Source organism: Theropithecus gelada, chromosome 8 (assembly GCF_003255815.1).
Source record: "Theropithecus gelada isolate Dixy chromosome 8, Tgel_1.0, whole genome shotgun sequence".
Taxonomy (NCBI): Eukaryota; Metazoa; Chordata; class Mammalia; order Primates; family Cercopithecidae; genus Theropithecus; species Theropithecus gelada.
Window position 1 is genome coordinate 62,399,442 of NC_037676.1, and position 27,698 is coordinate 62,427,139.

Below are 27,698 nucleotides of genomic sequence, written 5' to 3' on the forward strand. Positions count from 1 at the left end.
AACAGTCAGAGAATCCAATACGCTACTTTCATAATAGACAGAAATAGGCAGATGAACAAGGAAATAGAAGACTTGAACAACACAACAGGCCAATACTATAGACCTAACAGCCATCTACAGAACACATCATCCAACAACAGTACAATAGATACTCTTAAGTACACATGGAATATTCTGCAGGATAAACCATATGCTAAGCCAGAAAGCAAACCTCAATAAATTTAAGACTGAGATCATATAAAGTATGTTTTCTGACAACAGAAAAAAAATATAAACCAATAACAAATTTGGGAATTCATAAATATGTGGAAATTAAACAATGCACTCCCAAGTAACCACTGCATCAAAAAGAAATTAAAAGGCAAAGCATTTTCTAAGACCTTGAGATGAATGAAAACAAAACATAGCATACCAAAACTTATTGGATGCAGCTAAAGCAATGCTCAGAGGAAAATTTATAACTGTTAATGCCTTTATTCAAAAAAGAATTCAAATCAATAACCTAACCTTCCACCTTAAGATACTGGAAAAGACACAAACTAAATATAAAGCAAGCAGAAGTTAGAAAATAATAAGATTAGAGCAGAGATTGATGACATAGAGAATAGAAACACAATAGAGAAAACCCCAAAATCCACTTTGGTTCCTCAAAAAGGTCAATAAAATTGACAAGCCTTTAGCTAAACTGACCAACAAAAAAAGAGTAAACTCAAATTATCTTAATTGCAAAACTTCTGACAACAGTATTACTTTACACACCATCAGGTACATTAGTTACCATGAATCAGAGGCACTTACATGTGTATAGGCTACATGAAAAATCATTTCAGTTTGTTGCCTTATTAAATTGTTTCATAAACAAAACACACCCTAAATTAAATTTCAAGATCTATGGCATTTGTCATTAATTCTCCCCTACTTTTTCTTTGGGAGATTCCTTCCCCAGTTACAGGGTCCATCACATAGGTTTTACTTTTCTTTCCTATCACACCATTAAAACAGATTTGAGATTAGTTGTTGTACTTTTGTTTACTGACAACCTACCTTTCAAATTCATTCCTACAAAAGCATATTATAAACAGTATTCATATTCTGAATCTGAGGTAACTGTGGAATTAAAGGATCTTCCATATAAACAATATTAAGCCTCCAAACAATCTCACCAATGGAAACCATGATCTGAACCAAGTAGTTCATTTCAGTCTTTTACTCAGAAAACATACAGTAAATAAATTCAAATTGCTTCAATACACAGACATAAACACACACACACACACACACACCTGTGAAAGGTGAAATCCGAACAACTAGACGTTATCCTGAAATTCATTTAATTACTATTTGTTGTTATATTTGTTTATTTTGTGTATTTCAGGGACAGATGAAAGGAGACTGCAAGCAGCATCAGAAGGCTAGTCCAAGAACAATCCCTGACTGTTCAGCACCAACCAGATCAGGAGTGGAGAGGCTGATACCTGTACAGTGTTTTGTTTCAGAAATGCCCTATGAATGGCCTCTCATTCATGGAAGGCTTCAGATCTAGTCTTTTGATGTTAATTACAAATAAGGCTACACCGGTGCAGCCAATGTTTGGCATGTGAGTGGTAACAGTGCCAGATGTAAAAATTTTTGTCACAGTTTTCTAACCATGCTTTGCCATTTCCTCATTGTCGGACACTAGGAACTGTTACACACAAGGGAAGTCCAGGACCTCGCTCTGCTTTCAGAGGCATTGCCTGGTGCTGCCCCCATGTGATCCAGGGTTACCAACAGATCTCAACCCTTACCAAGCCCCGACTTTTCCTCACACTGCCATAGCCTTAGTCCTTTCTCTTGCTGCCCAAGACTAGACGATGAACCTTCTTTGCTTCCATTTCAGGGATATCTGGTGTCATTTTCATTTGTAATTAATGCTTCCATTATTACCATCTCTACTCAACACATCTAAAAACTCTGAACATATACTTATTCCACCTGTCTTCTATTTCTATAACTTAGATATTCTTCATCACAAAATCCCTCCAAACTAGGACTATGTTTTTGAAGTCATTCATTTTACAATTATAACAACAATAACATTTATTATTTGCTTTGTGCCAGGCACTCTACTACTTTACATAAATTATCTCATTCTGTCACATCTAACTGCAACTAAGTATATGCTTACATTTGCTAGTAGCACCTAAAATAAGGATATTGTTGGTCATCTTTAAAGAAATGTCTTAACATACTAAAGAAGTGGAATCAATAGAATAAAATATTTTTAAGTCTTACAAAGTATACAACACTAAAGTAATATAGGATACCATTAAATTTATATTTCTATTTATGGAAAGTAAAGCTATTCCTGGTACATGGTGGTGACCTTCTTTTTATCCTATTTCTTATACCTTTCTCAAATTCCTATAAACCACAGCTTTGAATAGGTCAAATAAATATAATTTGATTCATACATTCAGTTAAATCCTTTAACTATGTAGTAATACATAAAGTGAGTATTATGTTGCTGCATTAACACCAAAAAAATGTTTCCCATGGCAATCCAGCCTAACGTTAATTGTGGTATGGGTGCTGAAAAAATAAAATGAGACATAATTTTACTAATCATTCACTTTGCATTTTGAAGCTCTTTGCTGTTCTTAATCAAAACTCTGAATTTATTATCAAGAATTACACTAGTTTTAAAATGAGTTAATTTTCTGTTGGAGACAGGAAATGAAGAACTACTAACACTGGGAATGTATTTTTCCTTTCTCAGTATTAACACATGATATATATTCAGATTAATAACAACTCTGGAAACTAGTTTCATTCCCTCTACACATAAGCAATAAACAGTACGTGCAAATATGAATCCTAGCAGCAGTAACGTGGATATATAACATAGGGTTTCTTTGGAATATACAGCCATTTCTAATATTTCATTTCAGCAAGTGTACAGGCAACCATCACAGACATCCATCAAAGCTGGATTAGATGAAGACAACGCAGGCTTTGAGGATAAACTGAAGGTGCAGCTCAAAAGTTTCCTTTTCTCATCCAAGGGCTCTATAGGACCATTGTCTTCCTCCTTTAGGCAAAAAAAAGAATCAATTATGTTACTGATATTCTTCCACAGCAGACTGAAAGTCTTTTTACAGTACAAGACAGTAAAAACTAAAAATTTCATACGAAAACGTAGAAATTTCAAACATATCTTCGTGCTCATTTGTTATCTCTGCAATTTTTCCACAAAATTTTCCACAAAATTTATTTCTATGGCAGACCTATTAATGCAGAATTTCACAGAAACAAATACTTTCATCCAAAATAAATAATGCTTGAACTATTTTACAAACAAAAAATTTGTATATCATGTCAAATAATAAATAAAAATAAAGTTTTAAATTCTTGTCATTCATTCTGCATATAATGATCACAGATGGATGGTAACTCAAGAGCACACAGACCCCTTCATTCCTAATTCCCAAGTGACTTACAATTCTATTAAATAAATAAGAAATGCAGAATATATATATATGACAATAGTACTTGTTTGAGATAACAAATAACGTGCTTCTCATATAGGAAAACAACATCAGCTAACACTTTAGTTCAATGATACTGAACTTTTCGATGTTGAACTAGCATTGCCAGCAAAGGCAGTGGGAAACTTGCAGTCTTATTAGTTGCCTAAGGTAGGTAATAAATCTCTATTAAAATTTAGAATGCATATACTTTTGGACTTGGAATTCTAGGAACTTATAATAGACATATAATTATCCAGTCAGGATACAAAGAGTCTATATGTAAGGACACTCACTGCAAAAAGAAACTGGAAACAATCTAAATGATCTCCTTCTGGGCAATGTCCTTTGGAAAAAAAAGAACAAAATAATACAACAAAATAAATAGCCTCCTTTCCTTAATAAATCACATTACTATGCAGTATTTCAGGATTATGCATATATAGTACATATGTATCTGTGGACACACCTGCACACACACAACATATATATACACACACACACACACACATTTCTACATATGCATACATATACAAACAGATACATATAAATATATAGAATGTCTGGAACAATTTATTAGAAAATATTTATAATGATGGGTTATGTATTTCCAAACCATCTATTTTTTTTCTGCTCCCACTCTACCAGGACCAAACTACATTTCAAATATGATAGTCACAATAAAATCTTTTTAAATTTTTTAATCTTTTTAAATTGACAGATAAAATTGTAGATATTTATCACGTCAACAAAATGTTTTAAAATATATACACATTGTGAAATGGCTAAATCAAGCTAATTAGCGTGTATATTACCACACATAGTTAAAAATCTACTCTTCTAGCACTTTTCAAGAAAGTGACATGAAACTGATTATCAAACCGTAAAATCACAGCAAATCAGAGTCAATGGGGCCTAAAGGTCACAATGTATGAATTTTCTGCAAAAGGAAATAACCTGGGGTCCAGTGTTTCCCAAACTGTGTTCCATAAAAGACTACAATGAATCCATGTTTAAAAATATTGTATCAAATCCATGTTAAAAAATATTGTATCAACTCTGTTAAAATATGGTTCTTTAATTCAAAGCCATCTCAGAGGCTCTAATATGCTGATGTGAATTGCAAATCTCCAAAAGGAGGATGTTAGTACATCCAGGTTCTCCAGATATACATGAACAGTCACCTCTTGATTTAACACACATTTTGGAGGACCAGTGCACTGCAGAACTCATTTGGGAGAGGCTGGTCTAGAAGCATGTATCCTAAGTTTATGAAATTTCATTATAAAGAATATATGCAGCCTTCTAAATATTAAGCTACCATGGCCCAAAACACGAATAAAAGATGGGTAGGTAAATACACAGTCATTCTAATCATACGAGGTCAGGTCTCAAGCCAAAGCAGAATTTAACATTTCGTATACATCCACAGTGCAACAGATGCACATACATGTTAGTGTCCTATTCATTTTTGAAGCTCTCAGGGCATGATTCAGGGGGTTCTTGGTAGATGCTGAATGAATTCTAATTTACCTACGTGTAGAATCTACTGGTGAATTTGCACACTCACTCAGCTGAAATCTCCCTCACAGGGGAAACTCAATACCCTATGCTATTGAGCTTTGCTTACTTACATATTTTTCAAAGAAATGACACCTCCCTATGCCAAGGCTCTCTGAAGATGGTCTTTATATTAGCTTTACCTTCCTCAAAAATGTACACTTGATCTTGTTTACTGCAAATACCAGATTAACTGAAAAAATGTTTCAATCAATCACAATCTGGGGTATGGATGTGGAATGAAGAAGAACCAAATCCAAATCCCAGCTCTTCTATCCAATTGCTGTAAGATTTTAAGCAATTTACTTGCCCCTCCTGAGACTCACGATAATATCTACTTCTTAGGGAATGTGTGAGACTGTAATGACAGCAGATAACATGTGCTGAGCATAGTACCATGAGTAATAATTTTGGTTGATTTTAAAACCATCTCACTAGCTAAAAATTAAACTACAATACTGTACCCCAACATAAACGTGAAGTATGACCCATCATTTTTATGCCATGTGTTGGAGATTTACTTTTCAGTGTTTTAGAGAAAGTTTTCACAGGATAAAGTAATGCTTGGTCTCATCTGTTCTGTATTCCCAAGCTCCAGCCGAACACCTGACCCAAACCACTCAGAAAATGTGTGCGTACATGCATAAAAAGTGCAACAAAATAACAGTAGCAATTGCTATTTTTATTTGTATCAAAATTACGCATGCATATAAACACTTAAAGTTTTTAAGTGTTTGTTATGAAGCTATCAGTCACTTCTCCTATGTGTCACCAATTTCCTTCTCCTTAACTCTTTCAGCTGATTAACACCAGAGAGCTAAATGGCATGATTGTATTGCTACCTTTCAATTTTCTGTTTCAGTATTATATATAAATTTTTCCTATGGAGAATGAAGATTTGACCCTCTTTCCTCCTGTCAACATCATGCACACACACACACACCCCCCACCCCATTTCTTTCCCATCTTCCCATCACCCCATCCTCCAAATATGGCTATATAGACAAACTTCTATTGTTGTAATGATGTTAAAGTATTCAGAGGTGAACTACATGTGTTAATTTTTCTTTTCTGCACAACATTTTGTTTTCTCTGGAGTGATAAGTACCTTGGGTTTTTCCACCTATGTATTCTATGTACTCATAACTAATTCAATGCACAAATACCTACCCATTACCTAACTCTCCTCTCAAGAAGTGAAGATATATCATGCATTGTATCAACTTCACCATTCCTGAAGAACTCATCTAGAACCTTCTCACCTGCTCACATCTGGACTGACTTGCCTGGTTTGCCTATGATCTCATTCCACTGCTATTCTGGGCATTTATTCATCCCCTTGGTTTTTCTCCTTTGCTGGCTCTCCTGTTTCCTGGATCCCACATCTTTTTTCCTTGGCTTACTCCATTTTGGTGTGGCATTATCAAGTAGTTTCTGGGAAATAAATATGTGATGGCTTTGGTATCTAAAAATGACTACTGTAACCACACACTGGGTTAAAACTTTGACTAGGTAAGGAATTTGGTGGACTGTAATTTTCTCTCAGAATTCTGAAGGTCATGCTCATTGCCTTAGCTTCCAGCGTTGCTTTTGAGAAGTCTGGTATTCAAATTCCAGATTCCTTGATTTTGACATGTCTGTTGCTTTGGTTTCTGCCATTCTGGAGTTTCTCCCTCCATGTTCTGAACTTTCACAATGATGGTGTCTTGGTGTGAGTGTGTTTTGATCTACTGTGCTGGGAATTCAGTGGATTCTTTCAATTTGTAACTTTATGCTCACGAGTTCTGGGGAAATGCTTTGGATAATTTTGTTGCCTGATCCCTCTCCTTCACTTTCTCTGTTCTCTCTCTAGCTTATTATGTGGATGATGGACCTCTTAGACTGATCCTCTAATTTGCTTACATTACTGTATTTTTCATCTTTTTGCCTTTTGCTCTAATTTCTGAGAATTTTCAATTCTGCCTTCTGATTCTTCTGTAGAAGTTCTCATTTCTGTTTTTGTGTTTTCAGTTTCAGTTTCCAAAAGCTCTATTTTCTAAATATTCCTTTTCTTAATGGTGCCCGGTTTTTTTTTTTCTGTGGATGCAATTTCTTTCCTTACCTCTCCAAATAGACAAGTGACAATTTCTTGACAGCTTTTCTCTTCTTACAAAGTATTTATGTCTTTTAACTCACTTTATTGTCTGATTTGGGTTCTTTCATTTATAGTTCTTCTTCAAATATCTATAACTGTTCATATCTGGGACTGGCAAACAACCACTACAACAAAACCAGAGTGGAGGCTGAGGGCACAGTGGAGGTCTCTTTATTACACAATCACTACCGACTGAGCCTGTTGGTCCACTTCTGCAGAGAAGTCACCTGGGCTGGTCAGACCCTCCCCAGAAGATACTTCCAGCTTCATCTGGAGAGTAGGGGCCTTTCTGCCAGTGTATGGGAGGATGAAATGAGGTCTGAGGATGTTATTTACTCACTCAATTGTGTCTGTGTCCCCTAGTATAGAGTCTCTCTCTTCATCATCTCCAGAAGACAAGTATCTCTGGTCTGCCAAGGCTTTGGAGGGGACTGAGAGATGAAAGTGCTTCTTAAATAGCTTTCAACCGATACAGATGACTTTAGCCTCCTTTTACTCCAGCTTCCAGATGATATCTGTTGCCACCAATTCCTGGGAATTTGAGAGATTCTATCGTGCTAACGGGTTTGTTCCTCACATCTGCTAAATCTGTTACAAGAGCATCTGCTTCCAGCTTCCAAAGTATTGTGGCTGTTGTCTCCTCTCTTGTTTTCTGTATCCTTGTGAGTCAATGCACTTAAAAAAAAATATCTTTCCTGTTATTTTAATGCAGTCTGTGGTGGAAACAAAATTAATTGCCTATCTTCAATTGATGGTCGTTATTTGAAACAGAAGTTCATTTTTATGCCTTTGTGTACTTTCTAAAGTTCCTACAATAACTACATTACTTAGTAATCAGAATACAAATTTATTTGATAAAACAACCTAAAGAAGTAATACTTTGTATATATAAAGGTAAAGCTGGCCTTCTCCCTTTGAGATTTTCTCCAAATATTCATTTATCTATGTCTAAATAACAAGGAAGCTTACTCACAAAGAGAAATTTTCTATTATACTATGATCATTGTTCATAATGATGACCTCAAAGTATGGCTACATCCTAAGGAGTCTTCTAAGCCATCAGCTATTTCAATAAAATTATAGCAGATGCCATCTTTCACATGACTTTTTCTTAATCTTGAATTATCTTTTATGAAGAGGCCCAAGGGAATGAGTGCAAAGCAAATCACTACTGGAGAATTTCCTGAAATGCTACCAAAAATAAAAAAAATCACGTGTACACACACATCATACTCCTCAGAGACTGCTGCAGGTCACAGTACTAATGTAAGTTCCAGTAATTTTGGCTCAGCTCATTGATAACTAACTAAAGTATCCCTCTTTAAGTACAGTTTTCAGTGTAAAATCTCCGAAATAGAGTCGTTTAAGAAATAGCAATATGCTAGAAATAAGAACTTTCCTCTTCAGAAGGGGCTCTTTCTCCTGTACACTAGTGGAACACTTCGTCAGGCAGTTCGCACACGCTGCTCTGACCTGGAGTTAGCTGTGTGTCTGATTTACCCCTGACACTAGGCTATGAGCTATTTCAGGGGAAAGCTGATCTCTGGTTATTTTCACTCAGCCCCTAGAATACTGCCACACACCAAACAGAAGGTTAAAAATAAATGCCCTTCCATTACAAGCAAGGGCATATAGACACCTTCTTTTTCAACATTCTCACCCAAGACAGCATCAGGTCATGAGAAGGAAATAGAGAAAGGAGAAACAGGAAGAGGTCAGGAGTGTCAAACACTTTTGAAGATTCAAAAGAGAAGAGGGAAACATGCCACTGGATTTGGAAATAAAAATCCAAGCACATCAGACATTTTTAAAAGGGTGCCGGATATCACTGTTAATTATTTCACGTTATTCTGGAGCACTAGATAATGAAATGAAGTAAAATCAGAAAGAAGGAGATAAAACTTTCATCATCATTGGGTGTTATCAGTGTCTATCTGGAAAATTCAAAATAATCAGCAGAAATCTTACTGAAAACTATATAAAGGTCAATAAGCAAGCCAGGGACAAATCTAATCCACTGTTTTTTCAATAAAAAAATTAACTAATGGAAAAATAAATGGAAAAATCTATCGTTAGTCAAAATCTATAATGATAATAGTAATTGCTCATATTTAATGCTAATCCTCTACAAAGCACTGTGATGTGCATTTTACCATAGCTCATGAAATCCTCACAACATCCCTGGGAAGTTATAACTCTTAGTATATCCACTTCATAGCTGAGGAAACTAGGGCTGAAAGAGAATCAATAGTTTGCCCAAGTTGTGGAACAGCAAATAGAGGTGTTGTGTTCCCCATCAAGGCATACTCCAGCTGACTCCAGAGCCCAAATATGCAAGTTGGGATAAATATTGTGAGAACAGAGAATTATAAAATGTATGACAGACATAAAAACTTTAATAAGCATAGACCTATGCATTTTTCCTTGATATCAAGATTCAATATTATAAGGTATTAATTCTCCTTAATCACTCTATACATATAATGCAAATTAAAAATCCTAATAGGATTCCTTTTTCTCTTTTATTTTTGTCTTTCGTTTTCTTTTTCTCAACCTCTCTTTCTTTTGCTCTTTATTTCTATCCTTCTGAGAAAACAATTTTATGGTTTATCTGAATAAGTTAAACATGTAAAAATAGCCAGAAAAATCCTGCAGAAGATACTAGTAAAGAGGGTCTTGTCTGGCCAAACACTGAAATATATACTAATGCCACATACATTGTGGTCGATGCACATGAATAGACAGATAAATGGAACAGAATAGGGAAATCAAGAATAGAACCAAGTATTTACAGGACATGATATAATGTAAGGAGCCATTTTTAATGAGATTGGCAAGGATGAAAAATTTAAAATGTTCAACACTGATGAAGGTGAAAAGTATAGTCTGACACATAGTTACTGGGAACGTAAACATAGAACTCTTGGGAAAAGCAATCTGCATATGTATTACAATAAAACTCTTTGACCCAGTTATATCATTTCTAAGAATTTTTTAAAGGAAATAGGTACGTTAACCACAGTATTATTGATTACAACTCATCAAATTTTGGCATATACTTAAAAGCAATGTATGTAAAACCATTTAAAAAATAACTTCAATGACATGAAAAGATATATCATCAAGCTGATTGAAAAATAGCATGCACAGTATAATCTCAAGGAACATTACATATCTACATAACCATATGAGATACATATATAAAGAGAGGTCAGTGGACAATCATAATGATAAAGGTAACATTTTGAATCCTTAACAAAATGTTAAGCACTTTAATTGCATTATCTCATTGTTATCTTCACAACCACCCTATGAGGTAAATACCATTATAGCCTTCTTTTAAGTGATGAAACAAGAGACACTTATCAGTTAACGTTTTTAAGGTCACACAACTAAATACTGGTGGAATCACAATGGAACTCGAGCCATCCCCACTGTGCTCCACGGCCGCCATATCCATTGCAACCCCCAGTGCTGGGGATGCTATCACTAAGAGGAGAGTTTGAGAGACGTTTGCTGCTGCTCCATTTTATTCTGTACTGTTTGAATATTCTACTATGAACATGTGCTATATGCAGAGAGAAGGAAACAAAAAGCAAACAGAAATCAAAGGTGACCTTTGCCACAGCAATTTCAATAGGTAGAAGGAAATGTAAACTGAAGAGTAAAAAGATGAGAAAGAGATGGAGGGCATTTTGAACGACTGGTTAAAAAAAAATGGCAAAAATGCCTTCTATAAAATACCCAATCAACAGTGCAAGCACAAATTAGCATAACCTTTGTAGAGGGTACTTCAGCAATATGTTATGAAAAAATGAAAACAGATGTGTTCTTTCTTCCCAGGAATGTAATTCCTAGGAATTTATCTACAAGAGATAAGGCGGCAAAGACAAACACAGTGCATAATGTTCTGCACTTTGCTGTTGTGAAATGTGGCATAGTGAAAAGAGCTCAGCGTTGGGAGTGGGGCCCACTTGGGTCTGAATTCTCTCTGCACTTTACTGGCTGTGACCTTCAGCAAGTTACTCAACATCTCTCAGCCTCAGTTTCTTCATCTCTAAAATGAAAATAAAAATACGGGCCTCACAGGATTGTTGTGAGAATTAAATGAGACAAAATACAGCATCATGTCTGAAATATAAAAAAGCATTTGTTCTTTTTGTTTTCATCACTCACTAATATGTGTAACTTAGAATGAATAAATAAGCTTTGATCAAAACTCAAGGATAAATCATGGAAGTCGGTAATATTTTAAAACACTAAACTTAGCTTTTAAAGTTATTCAGAAGTAAACCTGTGTTAGGATACTTTGACACTGTCTCAATCTCAATTAGCACTAAACTAATTAGCAAAACTGTTTTACACACTACAGTGAATCACATTTTTCTTCCCTCTTCTCTAATCTCTGGTGAGTTGTAAGGGTGATTGACTATCTAATTACTTCTTAATTGAATGCACATATTATACATTTTTCACTAGTTCAAGCTTAATGTTTTTAGTCCAGAAATCAAAGTCAATGAAATTAAGTTGAATTGGGATTTGGGCAACTATTATAATGAGAGAAGGTTTGTATTATATCTAATTATAAGTAAATGTGTGTTTTGGCCTTATTTCCTATGGAAATATTTCAGGTACAGGAATGTTCCATACACAACTAATTTAGATGATTAATAACACTGTTATTCTTATTTGTCATCCTTTATTCCTCATTACAGTGATTTTATTGCTAAGATCCACTAAATGTAATTATTGTTTAAAGAAAAGATGCCATTAGAGAACCATTGGTTGTACCCATACTAAAACCCGAATGAACATTCATATCTGCAAAAAACTGCCTAAGTTTCTCTGCAACATAAAGGTTATAGGAATTTTCACAGGCTGCTAACAGAAGGAAAACAAAAATCTTGGAATGCTTCAAATAAATCCAGTTATATTCATGAAAAAATGTTTATTTACAAAAAACTAAAAATATTACCAACAAAATAGTATTCCAACTCAGTTAACACTTTACAGGTAGAATATCTCATAAAAGATTTTTTTTCCCTTTGGGCATTAGGCAGGAGTAAATGCTGAAGGAGATATTATCAGACAACAAAGGTTTATTGCTTCAGTTTTCTTTTTTTTTCTAGGTATGCGGAGCAACCATCTGGAATAATTTAGTTGAAGACCTCTTTAGGCAAAAACTAGATTAAGGAACTTCTTGAGATACAATTCCACTCCATGCTCCTAAGATGTCTCTGAAAATACATTCTCTGGACAAGCCCTAAAGACATTTATGAGTTCCTAATAAAACTCATAAAAGAATGACCATTAAGAATTCAGAGCAATAAAAGCAGTAAGAACTCAGAGATTCTGAAGGGTAAAAAGAAGCACTGAAATGGAGAACAGACCCATCTGAAACCAATGTGGTTTTATAGTTTTAACAATTAATTTATTACCTGGTGTTACCTGGTGGCAAACTTCTTGATTGGAGAAATCTCCACATTATCCAACACATATTTCAGATTCTGGGCATTATCTAGACTATTTTAGATAATCTGGGCATTATCTAGTACTGGGCATTATCTAGATTATTTTAGCTTTGTATGTAATGAAAACAAGTTTTAACTGCAATGTTTAAGTAAAACTGAAGTAGCCCAAAGGATGAGGCCAATCGATATGTACCAACATAAAAACATCTCAAAGACCTTTAGTTAAAATGAAAATTCTTGTTTCTAGTATATTCTTGTTAAAAATATTTTTAAATAGCATGTTTCTCACCCTTCTGAGTTGTCAGTGTTTACTTTTCTCTTACATGGTTTCTTCTCTAACCTGAACTCCCATGTTGAAATCTTAACTACTAAGGTGATGGGGTGAGTCTGAGAGAGGTGATTATATCAGTCATGTGGGCAGAGCCCTCATGACTGGATTACTGCCCTTATAGAAGAGACCCAGGAAACCAGTGGGCCCCTTCTACCATGTGAGGACACAGTGAGAAGGCAGCATTCTACAAAACAAGAAAAGGGCCCTCACCAGATACCAAACCTGCTGGGGCCTTGATCTTGGACTTCCTAGCCTCTAGAACTGTGAGAAATAAACGTCTGTTGCTTAGATGCTAGTTTATGGTATTTTGCTATAGAAGCCCAAATGGAAAACATGTAACCCTTTCCCTTCTTTGGGAGATGGCTTCTACTCCCAATGAGAGTGTCTGGGTAAATTACTCCACACTACCATAATCCTTTCCTCACCCTTATGTAATTTCATTTCCATGCTGAGATTTTAGATTCTCTAGTTTTTTCCGTATGTAAGCAATTTGCCATAATAAGCATCAGAACCATAATCTATATATAAATGAGATAAAAATATTAACAAGAAAGTACATCAGGAGATGTCAGTAATTTTATCATGTTTCTGTGTTTCCTCGATAATTGGTAACACCTAGCTACATATCAGTAGATCTAATGTAGATCAGTTTTCCAGGGCCCATTTTTAACATACTTCATACTAACTAGCTCAGATATTTAAATCAAATGCCAATAATACCACCTTATTTTGTGGATGACAATAACAGACCACCACACTCCTCCCCATCAATTTCATCACTCCCACTGTGCTCAGATGTGGATTCAGAATCCTTCTCAACACTCTCCAGACAGCTGGTACCAATCAACCGGAGCTGCCATGCAAGTTTGAGTGCTATATGTCATCTTGTCTTTTATTTTATTACTATTTTATATTTTTTATTTTATCATGTACTTAATCTTGTATTTTATTATCTTGTATTTAATCTTGCCATAACAGTCCTATTTAGAAGAGAGGGGAGATGCTCTTGCAACAGTCAAGAGGAGATGATGCTAACTTTACGGGTTGTGATGACAAACGTGGAAACACATATATGGCTTTGAGAGCTATCAGAAGGCAAATCTGCAGAACTTCATGATAAATTGGAAATATGGGGTAAGGTAAAGAAGAGAGGTGTCCTGCACGACTCAGGTTTCAAAGAAAACTGGAAGAGAGGCAGGTCTGTGAAGGAAGACCAGAAATTCAATATTGTATATGTTGAGTTTGAGATGTCTTTGACACATCCAAAAGAAAAGTTCTACAGACAGCTGGGCATTCAATTCTGGAAGTTAATTAAGAGACCTAGTCTAGGAATGTAAATGAGTCACGTGCAGTTAGTGGTGACAAGCTGTGAGTATGGATGAGTTCACCTACAAAGACAGTCCCAAAGGCTGAACCATGAGGACTCCAACACTAAGTAGCCTCCTAAAAGAACATTTGTGCAGCATGCAGAGGATGAAAGGTGGTGCAGACAGAAAGAAAACTGGGTATATGGACACCAAAATAAGAGTGTGGCAAGAAGGCAGGCAGTTTCAGAAGCTGCTAAGAGATCCAGTAAAATGAGGTCTAAAAATGCCCCTTAAAAGTTACTGCCCTTAAAAACTTTATCATTTTTTGGTGAGGAAAAAAATGAACATTCCTTTTGTCATGTCATTATATAACAATAAAATACTTAAAATATGTAAAAGTCAACATACAAACAGTCACACTTTCATAATTTCCAAATAATTCCAAGCTAAATATGAAGTTCACTTTTATTTAATTGAGAAGTATTTATTTGTAAGGTACTAGATGAGGCTCTAGATTGGTCAACTAAGTTTACTTCATTATTTCCTAACCTAGAAGTTTTAAATTTCATGTTGTACTTTAATGCAAGTATAATCATCTCCTTGAAAGCTGAAAGCTGTTCAGAATCAGAATTGACCAACATAACAAAATAAATATCTGAATTTTAAGGGCATTATTTTTAAATGACTGTTTCCATCAGTTTCATCGGTTGTATTTATTTTTCTTTATTTTTTATTTTTTATTTTTTTGAGATGGAGTCTCGCTCTGTCACCCAGGTTGGAGTGCAGTGGCACAATCTCGGATCACTGCAAGCTCCGCCTCCCGGGTTCATGCTATTCTCCTGCCTCAGCCTCCCAAGTAGCTGCAACTAATGGCGCCCACCACCATGTCCAGCTAATTTTTTTTTTCTTTTTTTTTTGTATTTTTAGCAGAGACGGTGTTTCACTGTGTTAGCCAGGATGGCCTCAACCCCCTGACCTCATGATCCACCCACCGTGGCCTCCCAAAGTTCTGGGATTACAGGCATGAGCCACCGTACCCGGCCAGGACTCAGTTTCTTTGTTGATAAAATTTTCAAAAAGCAATGTCCATCTTGAAGAATTGTTCTGAGGTGAAATGAGACATACATGAAACACCTCTCATAGTGCTTGGCACAGACCACTACAATTTATTACAAACAAATTATTATTACTACTGGAGGGTTTCCATGAAGGGTTTGTTAGCTTTTAACTTAAGTATAAAAATTTAAAAAATATTTTTAAATTTACTTCATGCTGTGTCTAACATAGCTTAATAAGATCTCAGGACACATCCAGGATTCAACCTGCCATCCCTAAAGGGCATGTGGAGGAGAGGCTGGGGCATCTATGGGCTCTGGCCCCCACCTGTAGACTCTACCATACTCCCTATTTTAGGTCCTCCCAGATCACAACGAATGCTTTGGATCATTCCAAAGCACTTACCAAAACATACTCTGCAGTCTCGTATTGTTCTCCGGTTAAATAAATTTGTGAAATGCTGTATACTATACCATACCCTCTTGGAGATTCACATAGGTCCCTGGCATATTAAAGGTTCTCAGAAATCTTGCATGAAGAAAACCTGCTTAATGCAGTATGTTACAAACTTGTTTGACGCTACTATATAGACATTTATAGTCTGGTGGAGTAAGTGAAACAAACACTGCTAAGTGCATTAGAAAACAAAAAACAATAATTAAAAACTAAACTAACGTGGTACTAAATTTAGAAAGATTAGTAAGGCCAGTTTACTTGGGAAAAAGACTTCATGGAAATAAAACCTGGTCCTTCAAATATCAATAGCATTTAAATAGAGAACAGAGAGGAGAATATTCTAGACTTTAGGTTGGTAGATTTCTAGGAGTGACCCAAAAAAGGCAGACAGCTAAAACAAATTGTCAAGGTGCTAAGATTAGAGATACAAAAAAGAAAAATGAGATGCTTACAACCAGAAAGCTGAAGGTCAGGTAAAATTGTACTGAAAGAAAAAGGATAACTTCCCTGATTGTCACTACTCTTACACAGTCTAATATGAACTCTTTGTATCTACCTAGTAACAATCTAGTTTTTAATAGAGGCTCAATTCCTTTACCCCTTAATTTAATCTGACTGAGGTAGATTTTTAGGCAATGCTCTCAGTTTTTCCAATTGAAAAAATGGTAATCTCAGTATAAATCCTATTTTGATTCTATTTTCCCTCTATTTTTAAGATTTTTAATCATAATAAAATGCTGACATAAAAGTTTTATTTGATACTATTGCTTCTATAATACCCTCTTTTAAGAGGTACAGAAAATATAAAATCAAATTTATTCAATGCTTTTTTAAAAAAGTATCTCCTTATACTCCTGATTAAAGTATAGGTGATTTCCAATGATTTCTGCTCTTGTTTTTTTAGCATTTTTAGTAATTTCTTCAGATGAATTTTTAAGCTTTATGTTTCCAGTTGGAGACTTACTAACAAAACCTCATTCATAAAGAAGCATTCATGTCATTTTCCTCCTCATTTACCTGCTTCCTGTTCCCTCTGGTTTCTCTTTTCCATGACAAATTTAATAGAGACATAGGAAACCATATTTATCATAAACCAGGGAACTATAATATCCAGTGCTCGAACGGCCCTAGTGAGGTCTGTTGGAACATTTCCCCAAGGCCTGTCCAGGCAGGGTCCCACCTAAACCACCGAGGAACCTCAAGTATTTAATGCCTTAGTCTTCCTTGAAAACCCACTGCAAGATTTAGACCATCTACTTACAGGAAAGTAGCCTCTAGAAATAAATTCTTTCCTTAGCTAATTCAAAGCTGTTTGCTGATACATAAAAACAATTTTTTTTATGTCTGCTTCTACCTTTTGAGCATCCATGAGGTAAAAGGCATGAAAGAACATGTTTAGATGACGAAATGGTCACAGTGATTTCCTTATGGAAAAATACATTCTTTAGGTTTAAAATCATGAAATCTACTATATTGAGGGTGTCAGAACATATTAACATTCAACATACAAGTTGGCCCATGACTGTAAAACATTCTTCCTCCCAAACACAATTTTGTTTTAATTCACAGTGGGAGGAAAAAAAATCATTCTGAAATTTTCATCCCTGATAAATTATTAACATTTCTAAAACATAAAATGGAAGAGACATATTTTAAAGCAAGAATTATTCTCTTTGTTTAGTAAACTTGAAAGGAGCTCTTACAGCTCTTGTATTTTTCATTGGTGGGTTAATAATTTTTATATCACATAATCAAAACATAATAGGTATTTTGACCATCCTTGGTGTTTTAGCATTTTACTGAAATCATTTTGAGATCAGGTAGGAAATCCATTCCAGTTGCAGGAAATTCTATGAGATATAATAAATAGAAAACAGCTATATCTACAGAGCCTTCAATTCTCACCCTAATGCTGTGTACCATGTTAAATTATCAGAGTGAGGAGAGTCCAAGTTCCACTGACTGAAAATATGGCTTTGAGCTTTCCATTTAATCTCAAAGGATAATAGCATTCACCTACTTGGTCATTCAGAGTGAACATTCTCACTTTCCCCATACAGGCACACACTTCTCTATAACGCCTTATCCTTTTCTAACCTATAACCCTTTTAGGTTATCAAAGAAGACTGACATAACATTGATGCTTGCTATAGCTTTACTAAAGCTAAGAAGACAATATTATTAACTGCAAAAGTACAAGTAGGGAAGAGTTCAATAGTCAAGGATAACTTCAAAGATTCCAAAAGAAAAATAAGGGCAAGTTTAACAATGGGACTATTTGGAGATGCTTGCTGAATAACCCCATTTTTCTGGCTTTGTTTCTTTTTTAACCTATTTAGGGAATTCTTATTTTTCCGCCTTTAAGGGGGAAAAAAGAGAAACTATTTAAAGAGCCATGTGGCATTGCTTTTTACAGAAAATAATTATAATTCATTATAGTTACTATAAACATGTATACAGCTTAACAATATTTAGGTCACAAGCGAGGCAGTCTTTGAGCAGTCAGAATAGTCTTTTAAAAATGGGCGAACACTTAATGAAATAAAAAGGTAAATAATCAAATAATCATTTTGTTGGAAGATTACTACCAATGTCATGATAGCAAAAGTAACAAGTAAACTGGACCTTAAACTTGTTATATCATTTGTTCATTGTTATTAAAATACATTTAGTTCTCCTGCATCATATAGAAAATTCAATGGGTAAAGGATCATTTAAAATCAATAGGCCCCCATAAATCTGAACTAGCACTGCTGAACCAAAGATTTTCCAGCACCTGGATGAATTACATACTAATTCTTTAAACAAGTATAATACAAAATCATAGTTCATACTTCTTAAATGGTAATATAAAAAGTCACAGATTACTCATGGGAATAATAAAGCTTGGTTATCAAAGTCTTCCAGGTGCCCAGACATGCCATTTTTTTTTTAAATCTGTCATTTTAAGTCTAAAAACTAAAGTTATTTCAGTAAAACATAGCTAAAATAAATCTGAATTATTTTAAACATTTTTTAGAGAACAACTACCAGAGAAATGTCTTTTCCTTTTCAGTTCCAAGAGCTTAAATGAAACATTCATGCATTAAATTCAAAGTGTGACTGTCAAATCATTTCACTTTAATAAAAATTTGAATTACCTGCCTTAGGGCATTATTAAATATCAAATAAAAAGTACACACACATAAGTCTGATTCCCAATATAATTTTTATATAGAACTCTGACTAGATTTGTATTACACATTTCAAGATAAAAGGATAAAAAATGTTTTCATAAAAAAATGAAATCAGAATTAGAGTCACCATAGAATTCCTGTACTATTCTTAGGAATTTGGGAGCAAATTATGCCCTTTAAGTAATCTCAGCCACCAAGATAAGAATACAAATCCATCTTCCTATCAGAAATAGTACCTAAATTGTAATTAACTCAAAACTTTGAAAAACTACACATTATTCATCTATCATATAAAGAATACAAAGTATGTGAAATATACAAAATCTCATAAACAACGTTTCTCTCTCTCTCTCTCTCTCTCTCTCTGTGTGTGTGTGTGTGTGTAAAAGAGAGACAGAAAATAGTAATAGTCATTTAGATATTTAGAGAATGGCAACTCTGGTCTAGGACCAGATACAAACCAAACATTCAAGGGAATAATCTCCCCTCATTAAAAGTATCATTTACAGTTATTCACATTCACAGGGAGTATACTAACTAAACCTAGACTGGATAAATGCATACATTCACGCTTTGCAACCCTCATCCCACCCCCGCTGCCTCTTGGCCTCTCCTATGAACACATCCTTCCCTTTTCCTCTGCTCCTATCCTATCTTCCCTGCTGTTCTCCTGCTCCTAGCTCCTGCCCCATTCATCATTAAATGATAAGAGCAAGTCATGGGTACACAGCAGCTCTAAACTACCACCTCCTTCTTTCTTCCTTCCCATTCCAGCACAGAGAGTGCCCATCCTCTCAGCAAAAGCCAGGCTCCCTGTGTGTTTAGGATTTCATCCCTTTCCTCTTTTCAGACTTCACTGCTCCAGCTCCTCCCAAAAGCAGCACCTTCAGCCTCTCTCCATCTGCTTGCTCCTTTTCCATCCCCCAGTATATAGACAAGTTCTATTTCTTTTGTTTAAAAAAGAAAAAAAAAAAAAAGATTTCCTCAATCCCACCCCCTCTCTGTTGCTGTGGCCTCCTGCCCCACCCCAGCCCAGCCCACCAAGGTGGCTGCGACCTGGAGTCTCCAGCTCCTCCCTTCCTATGTCCTTCAGCCTGCTGCAACAGAATCCCTCCTTGATGTGCCACTCGAACGCCAGTGTGGCAGAACTCTTCAACCTCTGCCCATGTCGTGGTGAAGAAAAAGGGGTCTGCCAGTCAAGCTACCTGGATCTGCTTTGGCTCCACTGCTCAATAACTGTATTACTTTGGGCCGTAGCCTAACTTCTCTGTGTCTTGGCTAACTTGCCTGTAAAGCCTCCCACAAGATTTTATACACACTTAATTAAGTAACTCCATTAGATCCATCAGAGCATTATATGAACATATACAATGTCTACACCCAATACTTCCCTATTTCAACCCAGACTTGTTTTCTGTTCTCTACTCTGGAAATTCTAATGACCTTCACGACCAGAGTCCACCATTGCAGTTTGGCTGACAGGCATCTCTCACTCACTGTGCTGCAACTCAACTCTTCATCTTCAACCAAACAGGGCCTCCCCGCAGCTTTCCCACTGCCACTCAGTGACACTCCATCCAGGGTTTCCAAAGTGTAAAACCCCAGAAGTTATCTTTGACACTTCCATCTCCTTCCACCCCTCATCCAATTCATCATGAGCTAGAACCTGTGATTTCTATTTCACGTACATTAACTTCTCTCCACCTCCACTGCTTCTATTCTAGTGTCCAAGCCTCCGCATCTGTCACCTCGGCTACCTGACAGACTTCTTTGTTTTTTGTTTTGTTTTATGTTGTTTGAGACATGGTCTCACTCTGTCACACAGGCCGGAGTGCAGTGGTGCGATCTCAGCTGACTGCAGCCTCCACCTGCCAGGCTCAAGTGATCCTCTCACCTCAGCCTCCTGAGTAGCTGGGACTACAGGTGTATGCTACCTTACCCAGCTAATTTTTAAATTGTTTATAGAGATGAGATTTCGCTGCTTCCCTAGGTTCCATTCCAACAGATGCTTTCCCCTTAGGAAGCTATGGTTTGCCAGTGACGTACAATGACCTATACACTCTTAGTTAATTTACAAGGTAAAGAAATAATCCAATATATAGTCTTTTTTTATATTTTATCTCTTACACGTTTGTGATATTTTTTTTTGTTAGTTCCTTAAGAGTAAGGAATACATACATTGAATTCAGTATATTAAAATACATAATGTTTCAACCAACAGTGTACCATATTCAGATAATTAATAACTGCTTCTCAATTTATCAAATAAAAAGCACTTCCATAGAAGAAGTATTTCAATGCATGCCAGATATGCTCCCTACCCTGAGAAACAAGAGGATCAATTGTGCAGGAGACAAGTAGGATCCACACTGAGGCTCACATGTTCCCCAAGCCCCCTCCTGTGTGCTCCTTGGTCACTGGGACATGACTCATGCTGCTTCAAGGGGACAACATGGTAAGTTACTAAAGAGGTATGCATGTCCCTTTTTCTGGGCCTCAGGGTGTCTTTCCTTATGAAAGCCACCAAAACTTGGAATTAAAGGCTACTCTGATAGGAAAATATAATCATAGTTTTTCTTCAATACTGCATAAGATTAAAATAACTACTTGACCTGTAATTAACAGAGCTCAAGAATGTGTCATAAATTTTATCAAGATGAAGTATATATGCTTTTATTACTAAATTACCAGGATCACTGTAAGTGTACCTTTGGTATGCTAGGTTTAAGTAGCTGTGCACCTCATTTTCCTTACTTAATCTGGACATACCCTCATGAAGATAGACTTGTTCCTGTCCTCTTTGGCTACTGAAATGCAGCTCTAATGACTCTGTCACTAAGGGGCTGAGTGGGCCGAAAGTTGTCTCCCAAAATCCCATCACAGCCTTCCACAAGTTCTGCCCCCTTAACATGCGTCCTCAGCCTTCGAAATTCTTCTATCTGAAAATAAAAGCAGAAGAAAATAGATTAATCAATTATCAGACATGAACAAGATTGGAGTTTCATAAATGGCATGCATAACATATGCATAAATTACAACAATTATTAAAGAGAAAATTAAAATTAAGCTTCCAAAAGAAAAAAAAAACAGACTTAATTCTTCCAGACCTAAGACATTAGACAGGACCCTTTCAAGAGATGGCAACAGAAGTAGACACATCAAGGTCTCTGAACAACTCAAATAGACACAGAAATCTGCTCCATTTGTTAATGTAAAAATGATACAGGCTGGGTGCAGTGGCTCACACCTGTAATCCCATCACTTTGGGTGGCTGAGGTGGGTGGATCACGAAGTCAAGAGTTCAAGACCAGCCTGACCAACATGGTGAAACCCTGTCTCTACTAAAAATACAAAAATTAGCTGGGCAAGGTGGTGCGTGCCTGTAATCCCAGCTACTCAGGAGGTTGAGGCAGAAGAATCACTTTGACCCATGAGGGAGAGGTTGCAGTAAGCCGAGAATACACCATTGCACTCCAGCCTGAGCAATAGAGCCAGACTCCATCTCAAAAAAACAATGATACATACCTGTCCCAGAAAGGTTTTATGCCTATCCATAGCATAATAAGAAAGAGTGAACAAATGAATGTGCTCTTAAATGCTTTCCAAGTACATTTTAATTAATAAAGTATTATGTTACTGTATGTAAACACTGATTAGATCTTAGATTTATCAGATGGATTCGAGGTTTCCTTTCATCAAAAGACTTTTTTGCCACTTTTCTAGCCCTCTGGAGAGCACAGGTCCAAGAAATGATTTTCTAAAAGCCTGAGCCCAACTTCCTGTCTTCACAATATTGATTTTCAAGTTCATTTCCCTTTCTTGGGTGGGCTCTCCAGGTCCCATGGCTTCCCCACTGTAAGTGAAGAGGTTCTCAGAGTCCTCAGGGACCTTGCCCATCAGCCGCCCTACAGTTTCTCTAAGAACCCAGAGCCTGCCAGACATGACTCTCTGGGAAATATTAATGTTTAAGCAACAAGCAAAAGTGATGAGCGTTCCCCAGGCTTATTTCCATTTATCTATTTAACTACAGGGTTCACTGTTAATTCACTTAAGTGCCAGAGAGTCACGACACATTCTTCATTCCGTACACAGAAGGGGAAATTGAGGCTGGAACAGTTTTGAAAATTACCAGATTAGCTAGTGGGTAAGTCTGACGATTCCAAGTCTACCTGCTCTTTTCTCAGCTCCACAGCCATCTCTTTAGGAATTCTAGTCAATTCAGTATAATCTATCTCCTTCATACCCCCCAGGGTATTGAGCATATGTGATCTGGGCAGCATCAATACACCAAAAGTTCACCATCTGTGTATCAAGGGATTATATCTACGAAGATCCTTAATATGACATAGCTACAGAATTCTGCCATTCATGAAGAGAAATGAAACGCAAGAGAGCAACTAATTCAGGGGTTTCAACAAAAGTCAAGAGACACCTAGAGACTTTAGGGGGCCCATGAAAGCCCTGAATGATATGCAAATTGTTACATGTGCATTTTCCTCAGGAGAGGCTCCCTGACTCCAAGAGTTGAATCACACAACATTTTAACTCAATAACTCATATATAGAGTTGTAGAAAAATTAAATGGCTAGTTCGATTAGAATCCAGGTCAGAAATCCAGCCTCTTTTCTTTTCTTTTTTTTTTTTTTTTTTTTTTTGATACGGAGTCTTGCTCTGTCGCCCAGGCTGGAGTGCAGTGGTGCGATCTCGGCTCACTGCAAGCTCCACCTCCCGGGCCAACGCCATTCTCCTGCCTCAGCCTCCCGAGTAGCTGGGACTACAGGCGCCGCCACCACGCCCGGCTAATTTTTTGTATTTTTACTAGAGACGGGTTTCACCGTGTTAGCCAGGATGGTCAGCTTCTTTTCTGTAGGTTTTTGTTCTTTCTTTTTCTCTGTACTTACATGCACTTCGAATGTCTTATTTTTCCACGTCGCTGAATGTATGACTGATTTCCCTTAATGAGATTAAGTCTGACCCAACTGGGATTGTCCTGTTTAGTTTTTTATTATACCTATATGTTGTATTTACATAGAGGAGGCAGTCAGATAAGCAATCAGCTGTTTAGTCTACTTGATGGTTTTTCGCTAGATCTTCTTCAGGTATTAGAATGAAAATACAAGTAGCATCTATTGCTTGTTGCATCTGAAAAACTTCTAGAGACGAAGCTGCATGATAATCCCTTAATATTTGCTTTCACCTTGAAGTTTTCCCTAAGTAGAGAGTGAAAAGGAACCTGGTCAGTGAGAGAATCTTATGCTTTTTCAAAAAGAAGAATATGACAGTGAGGGCAGTGAACTCTGCACCCAAAGGCCAATTCTTGTACTGCTCTGCCACCTAAGACCCAAATGATCAAATGACTGCACCTCCTCAAGCCTCAGTTTCCACATGTGTATAACAGAGATAATAACAGTATTCACAAGGATAGCTTAGGAAATAAGAAAGAACATTCATGAAAATCACTCAGCATAGTTCCAAGCACATAGGAAGTGTCTGACAAATACTAGCACTTCTATTGCACAACTTCTTTTGAAGTGAAACCTTTAGCATTTTGAGATAAATATTTAGCTATAGTTTTATATGCAGAAAGTATTTATAATAAACCAATCATTCACTGAGGAAATTTAAAGTCGTCTCTCCTAGCACTCACTTTCCATGTAATCATACTTAATACCTGCAACCTGAACCTATGAAGCATGCACAGGTCACTGAGGAGCAATGTGGGCTAGGAACTTTACTGCCTCAACATATGAAAGACTCCATTTTTTATTGACTTTGAAGATTATTTGAAAGCTGGGTTAATTTTATATTTATGTATTCTGAACTGGAGAAAAATCTTTCAAGCCCCAGGCCTCACCCTGAAGCACATTCTGTGAAAACAACTTCCTCCAGAAGAGATGATCTGGATCAACAGCCAGCCAGTCTCAAATCACTGTACTCTCAGAGAAAACTATTTCACAAGAAATGTTTTTCTCTGATCACAGCAACACTTTGAAGACTTCAAACATCAACAGAGATGGAGGGGAAAATATGTCTTACTGAAATGCCAATTTTTCTAAAGCAACCACCCCCAAAACCCTTTAGTCATTTCAAATGGTTTCAAGTGCATACTGAATCAGCCACACTGAAATGAGAGATTGTGACAAATGAACAGAATAATAGAATAATATTTCGGGACAGAAATCTTTAATGAAACTCAAATGTCAGGGCCTTCCAGAGACCATTATTATCACATATATCTGAATGTATGACTGCATGTATTTTTAATGCTACTCTACTTAAACATGGTATTTGTTTTTAACCAATTTAAGAGAAAACTGAATGTGGGGCACCCACATTGAACATTTCACGGAGAAGTCCCCATCTTCTGAAGGTATTGGATTCAACAGCCACTGTTCTTTGAACTACAGATGCACTCCAATTGGTCTAAGACGTTTATTCCAATCTTCACTGCCTCACAAACCAAATTATCCACTAAAAGTTCAGCTTTAAAATTGCTTCTTTATTAATGGATTCAAAGAGCTGATTTCCAGGGTTTGTGGTTTAGTGCTAGTTAACTTTCAGGAGTTACCAAGTTGTAATAGATTTATTTTGACTTGCATTTCATGTGTCATCATGTTAAAAGAGAAATACAACACGTAAAAGTCAGCATGCTCTATCCATTAAACCATCTATGGACATTCATGTGGTTTCCCTGTCTTGGCTGTCATGAACACGGGAGTGCAGATATCTCTTCAAGATACTGACTTCTATTCCTTTCAATCTGTATCCAGAAGTGGAAATCAGCCAGACATGGAAACACAAGTATTGTATGAACTCACTTATATGTGGAATCTAAAACGATCAAACTCTTAGAAGCAGAGAGAAGAATGGCAGCTGCCATTGGCCAATAGCAGCTGGCAGGAAGCAGAAATGGGGATATAATAGTTACAGGGTACAAAGTCTCAGTTGTGCAAGATAAATAAGTCCTCGAGGTCTCCTATACAGCACAGTGCTTATAGTTAACAATACTGCATTGTATACTTCAAATTGCTAAGATGGTAGCTCTTATGTTAAGTGTTCTGACCCAGCAAAATATTGTAACAACAAAGGACATGGGAGGAAACTTTGGGAGGTGACAGATATTTTACGACCTTGATAAAATGGTTCTTTATCAAAGTTAGTGCTCTCATTTTCTTTTATTATCAATAACAATACAAGAGTCAGAATAACATAATTCCACATGGTACTAATCAAATTAAAAAGTCAAAAGCAAATTGTACTTAAACAGTCCATATATGTATACAAAGACAGATATAGACAAACATAGAGAGAGGACTCTCCACCTTTCACGTACTGCAGCCTTGGTTTTGCCTCGTTTCTCTTCTACCCCATTATAAAATGTTCCATCTAAAATCAATGCTCCCTCTTCCTTACCAACCTCTCATTCATAAACCATCTCTCACTCTGTCATGACTCCTTAATCGATCTTTTCAATTTTTTTGAGTAAGAGAATAGGAAGAACATTCACTCCCTGGTAACACCAACGTCAACCATCCTGATGCCATCCCTAGCCTAAAGGAGCCCCAGCCTCGACCACTGTCGAGAGAATTTCTGAGCCACACAGATTTAAACATACTCAAGAATTATAGATTAGAGAGGTCACAACCACAGGGAAAGTGCTGCCTATCACTTAAGACACTGAGAAAATACATATAAAAATATCTACAAGCAATTAAAAATGACACATTTTAAGAAAGTGAAGAAAGTGTCTCCCCAGAGAGAAGACCCTTGATTTGCACTGTCCAGGATGGCAGCCACCTGGCCCACATGGCCACCAAGCACTTGAAATGTGGTTTGTCCAATCTGAGATGTGCTGGAAGTGCAGAATACACACTGCAAGCCAAAGACTCAGTATGAAAATAAGAATGGGAGAAATCTCATCAATGACTTCTTATCTTGACTACATACTGAAATGATAGTATTTTGCAAGTGTTTGGTTACATACACTATTTGAATTAATTTCTTAATTTCAGCTGTTTCTTTTGACTTTTTTTTTTTTTAACCATGGCTACTAGAAAGTTTAATATGTAGCTCACATCATGTTCCCACTGGACAGGGCTGGCCTAGCACTGCCCTTCACACTAGCCTTCAGGACCTCAAGCCTTCTCCGGTTAGAGCGCTGATCTCAGTTACATGTAGAGACAAATGCAGGTACATATGTAACAGTGGTTCTCAAAGTATCCTCCCAGAATAAAAGTGTAAGTTGTCAGCAACTACCCCAGACCTACTGAATCAGCAACATAGGGGTGGAACCGAGCAAGGTGTGCTTTAACAAGCCTTCCAGGAGATCTGATACATGCTCAAGTCTGAGAACCATGGATGTCTTCATCTGTTTTGTGCTGCTATAACAGAATACCTGAGACTGGATAATACATAAAGAACAGAAATGTATTTTCTCACAGTTCTGGAGGCTGGAAGCCCAATATCAAGACATTTGGCATTTGGTGAAGGCATTCTTGATACGTCCTCATGTAGCAGAAGGCAGAAGGACAAGCGAACCAACAAGAAAATGCTGTGTGAAGCCTCTTTCTTAAGGGTCTTAATCCATTAACAAGGGAAGGGCCCTCATGGTCTAAACACCTCTTAAAGGTCCTACCTCTTAATACATCACATTGGCAGCACCTGAATTTTGGAGGGGACACATTCAAACCACAGCGATGGG

At 36.6% G+C, this 27,698-nt stretch overlaps 1 protein-coding gene across 4 annotated transcripts in view; it reads right to left on the reverse strand.

The window, feature by feature from the left end:
- Nucleotides 1–458: 458 nt before the first annotated feature.
- CA8 (carbonic anhydrase 8) overlaps nucleotides 459–27,698 on the reverse strand; it is a 95,080-nt gene continuing 67,840 nt past the window's right edge. For 3 of the 4 annotated variants that reach the window (XR_003120797.1, XM_025394033.1, XM_025394031.1), the window contains 2 exons: nucleotides 21,767–21,936; nucleotides 459–3,070 (listed from right to left, as the gene is read on the reverse strand). Coding sequence is in view for 3 of the 4 variants with exons in the window: in XM_025394033.1 (XP_025249818.1) it covers nucleotides 21,802–21,936 (135 nt within the window). In the remaining variant the exon portion in view is untranslated. Of the gene's footprint in view, nucleotides 3,071–19,012; nucleotides 21,937–27,698 lie in introns of those variants that run through there. The other variant, XM_025394032.1, reaches the window with a different exon arrangement.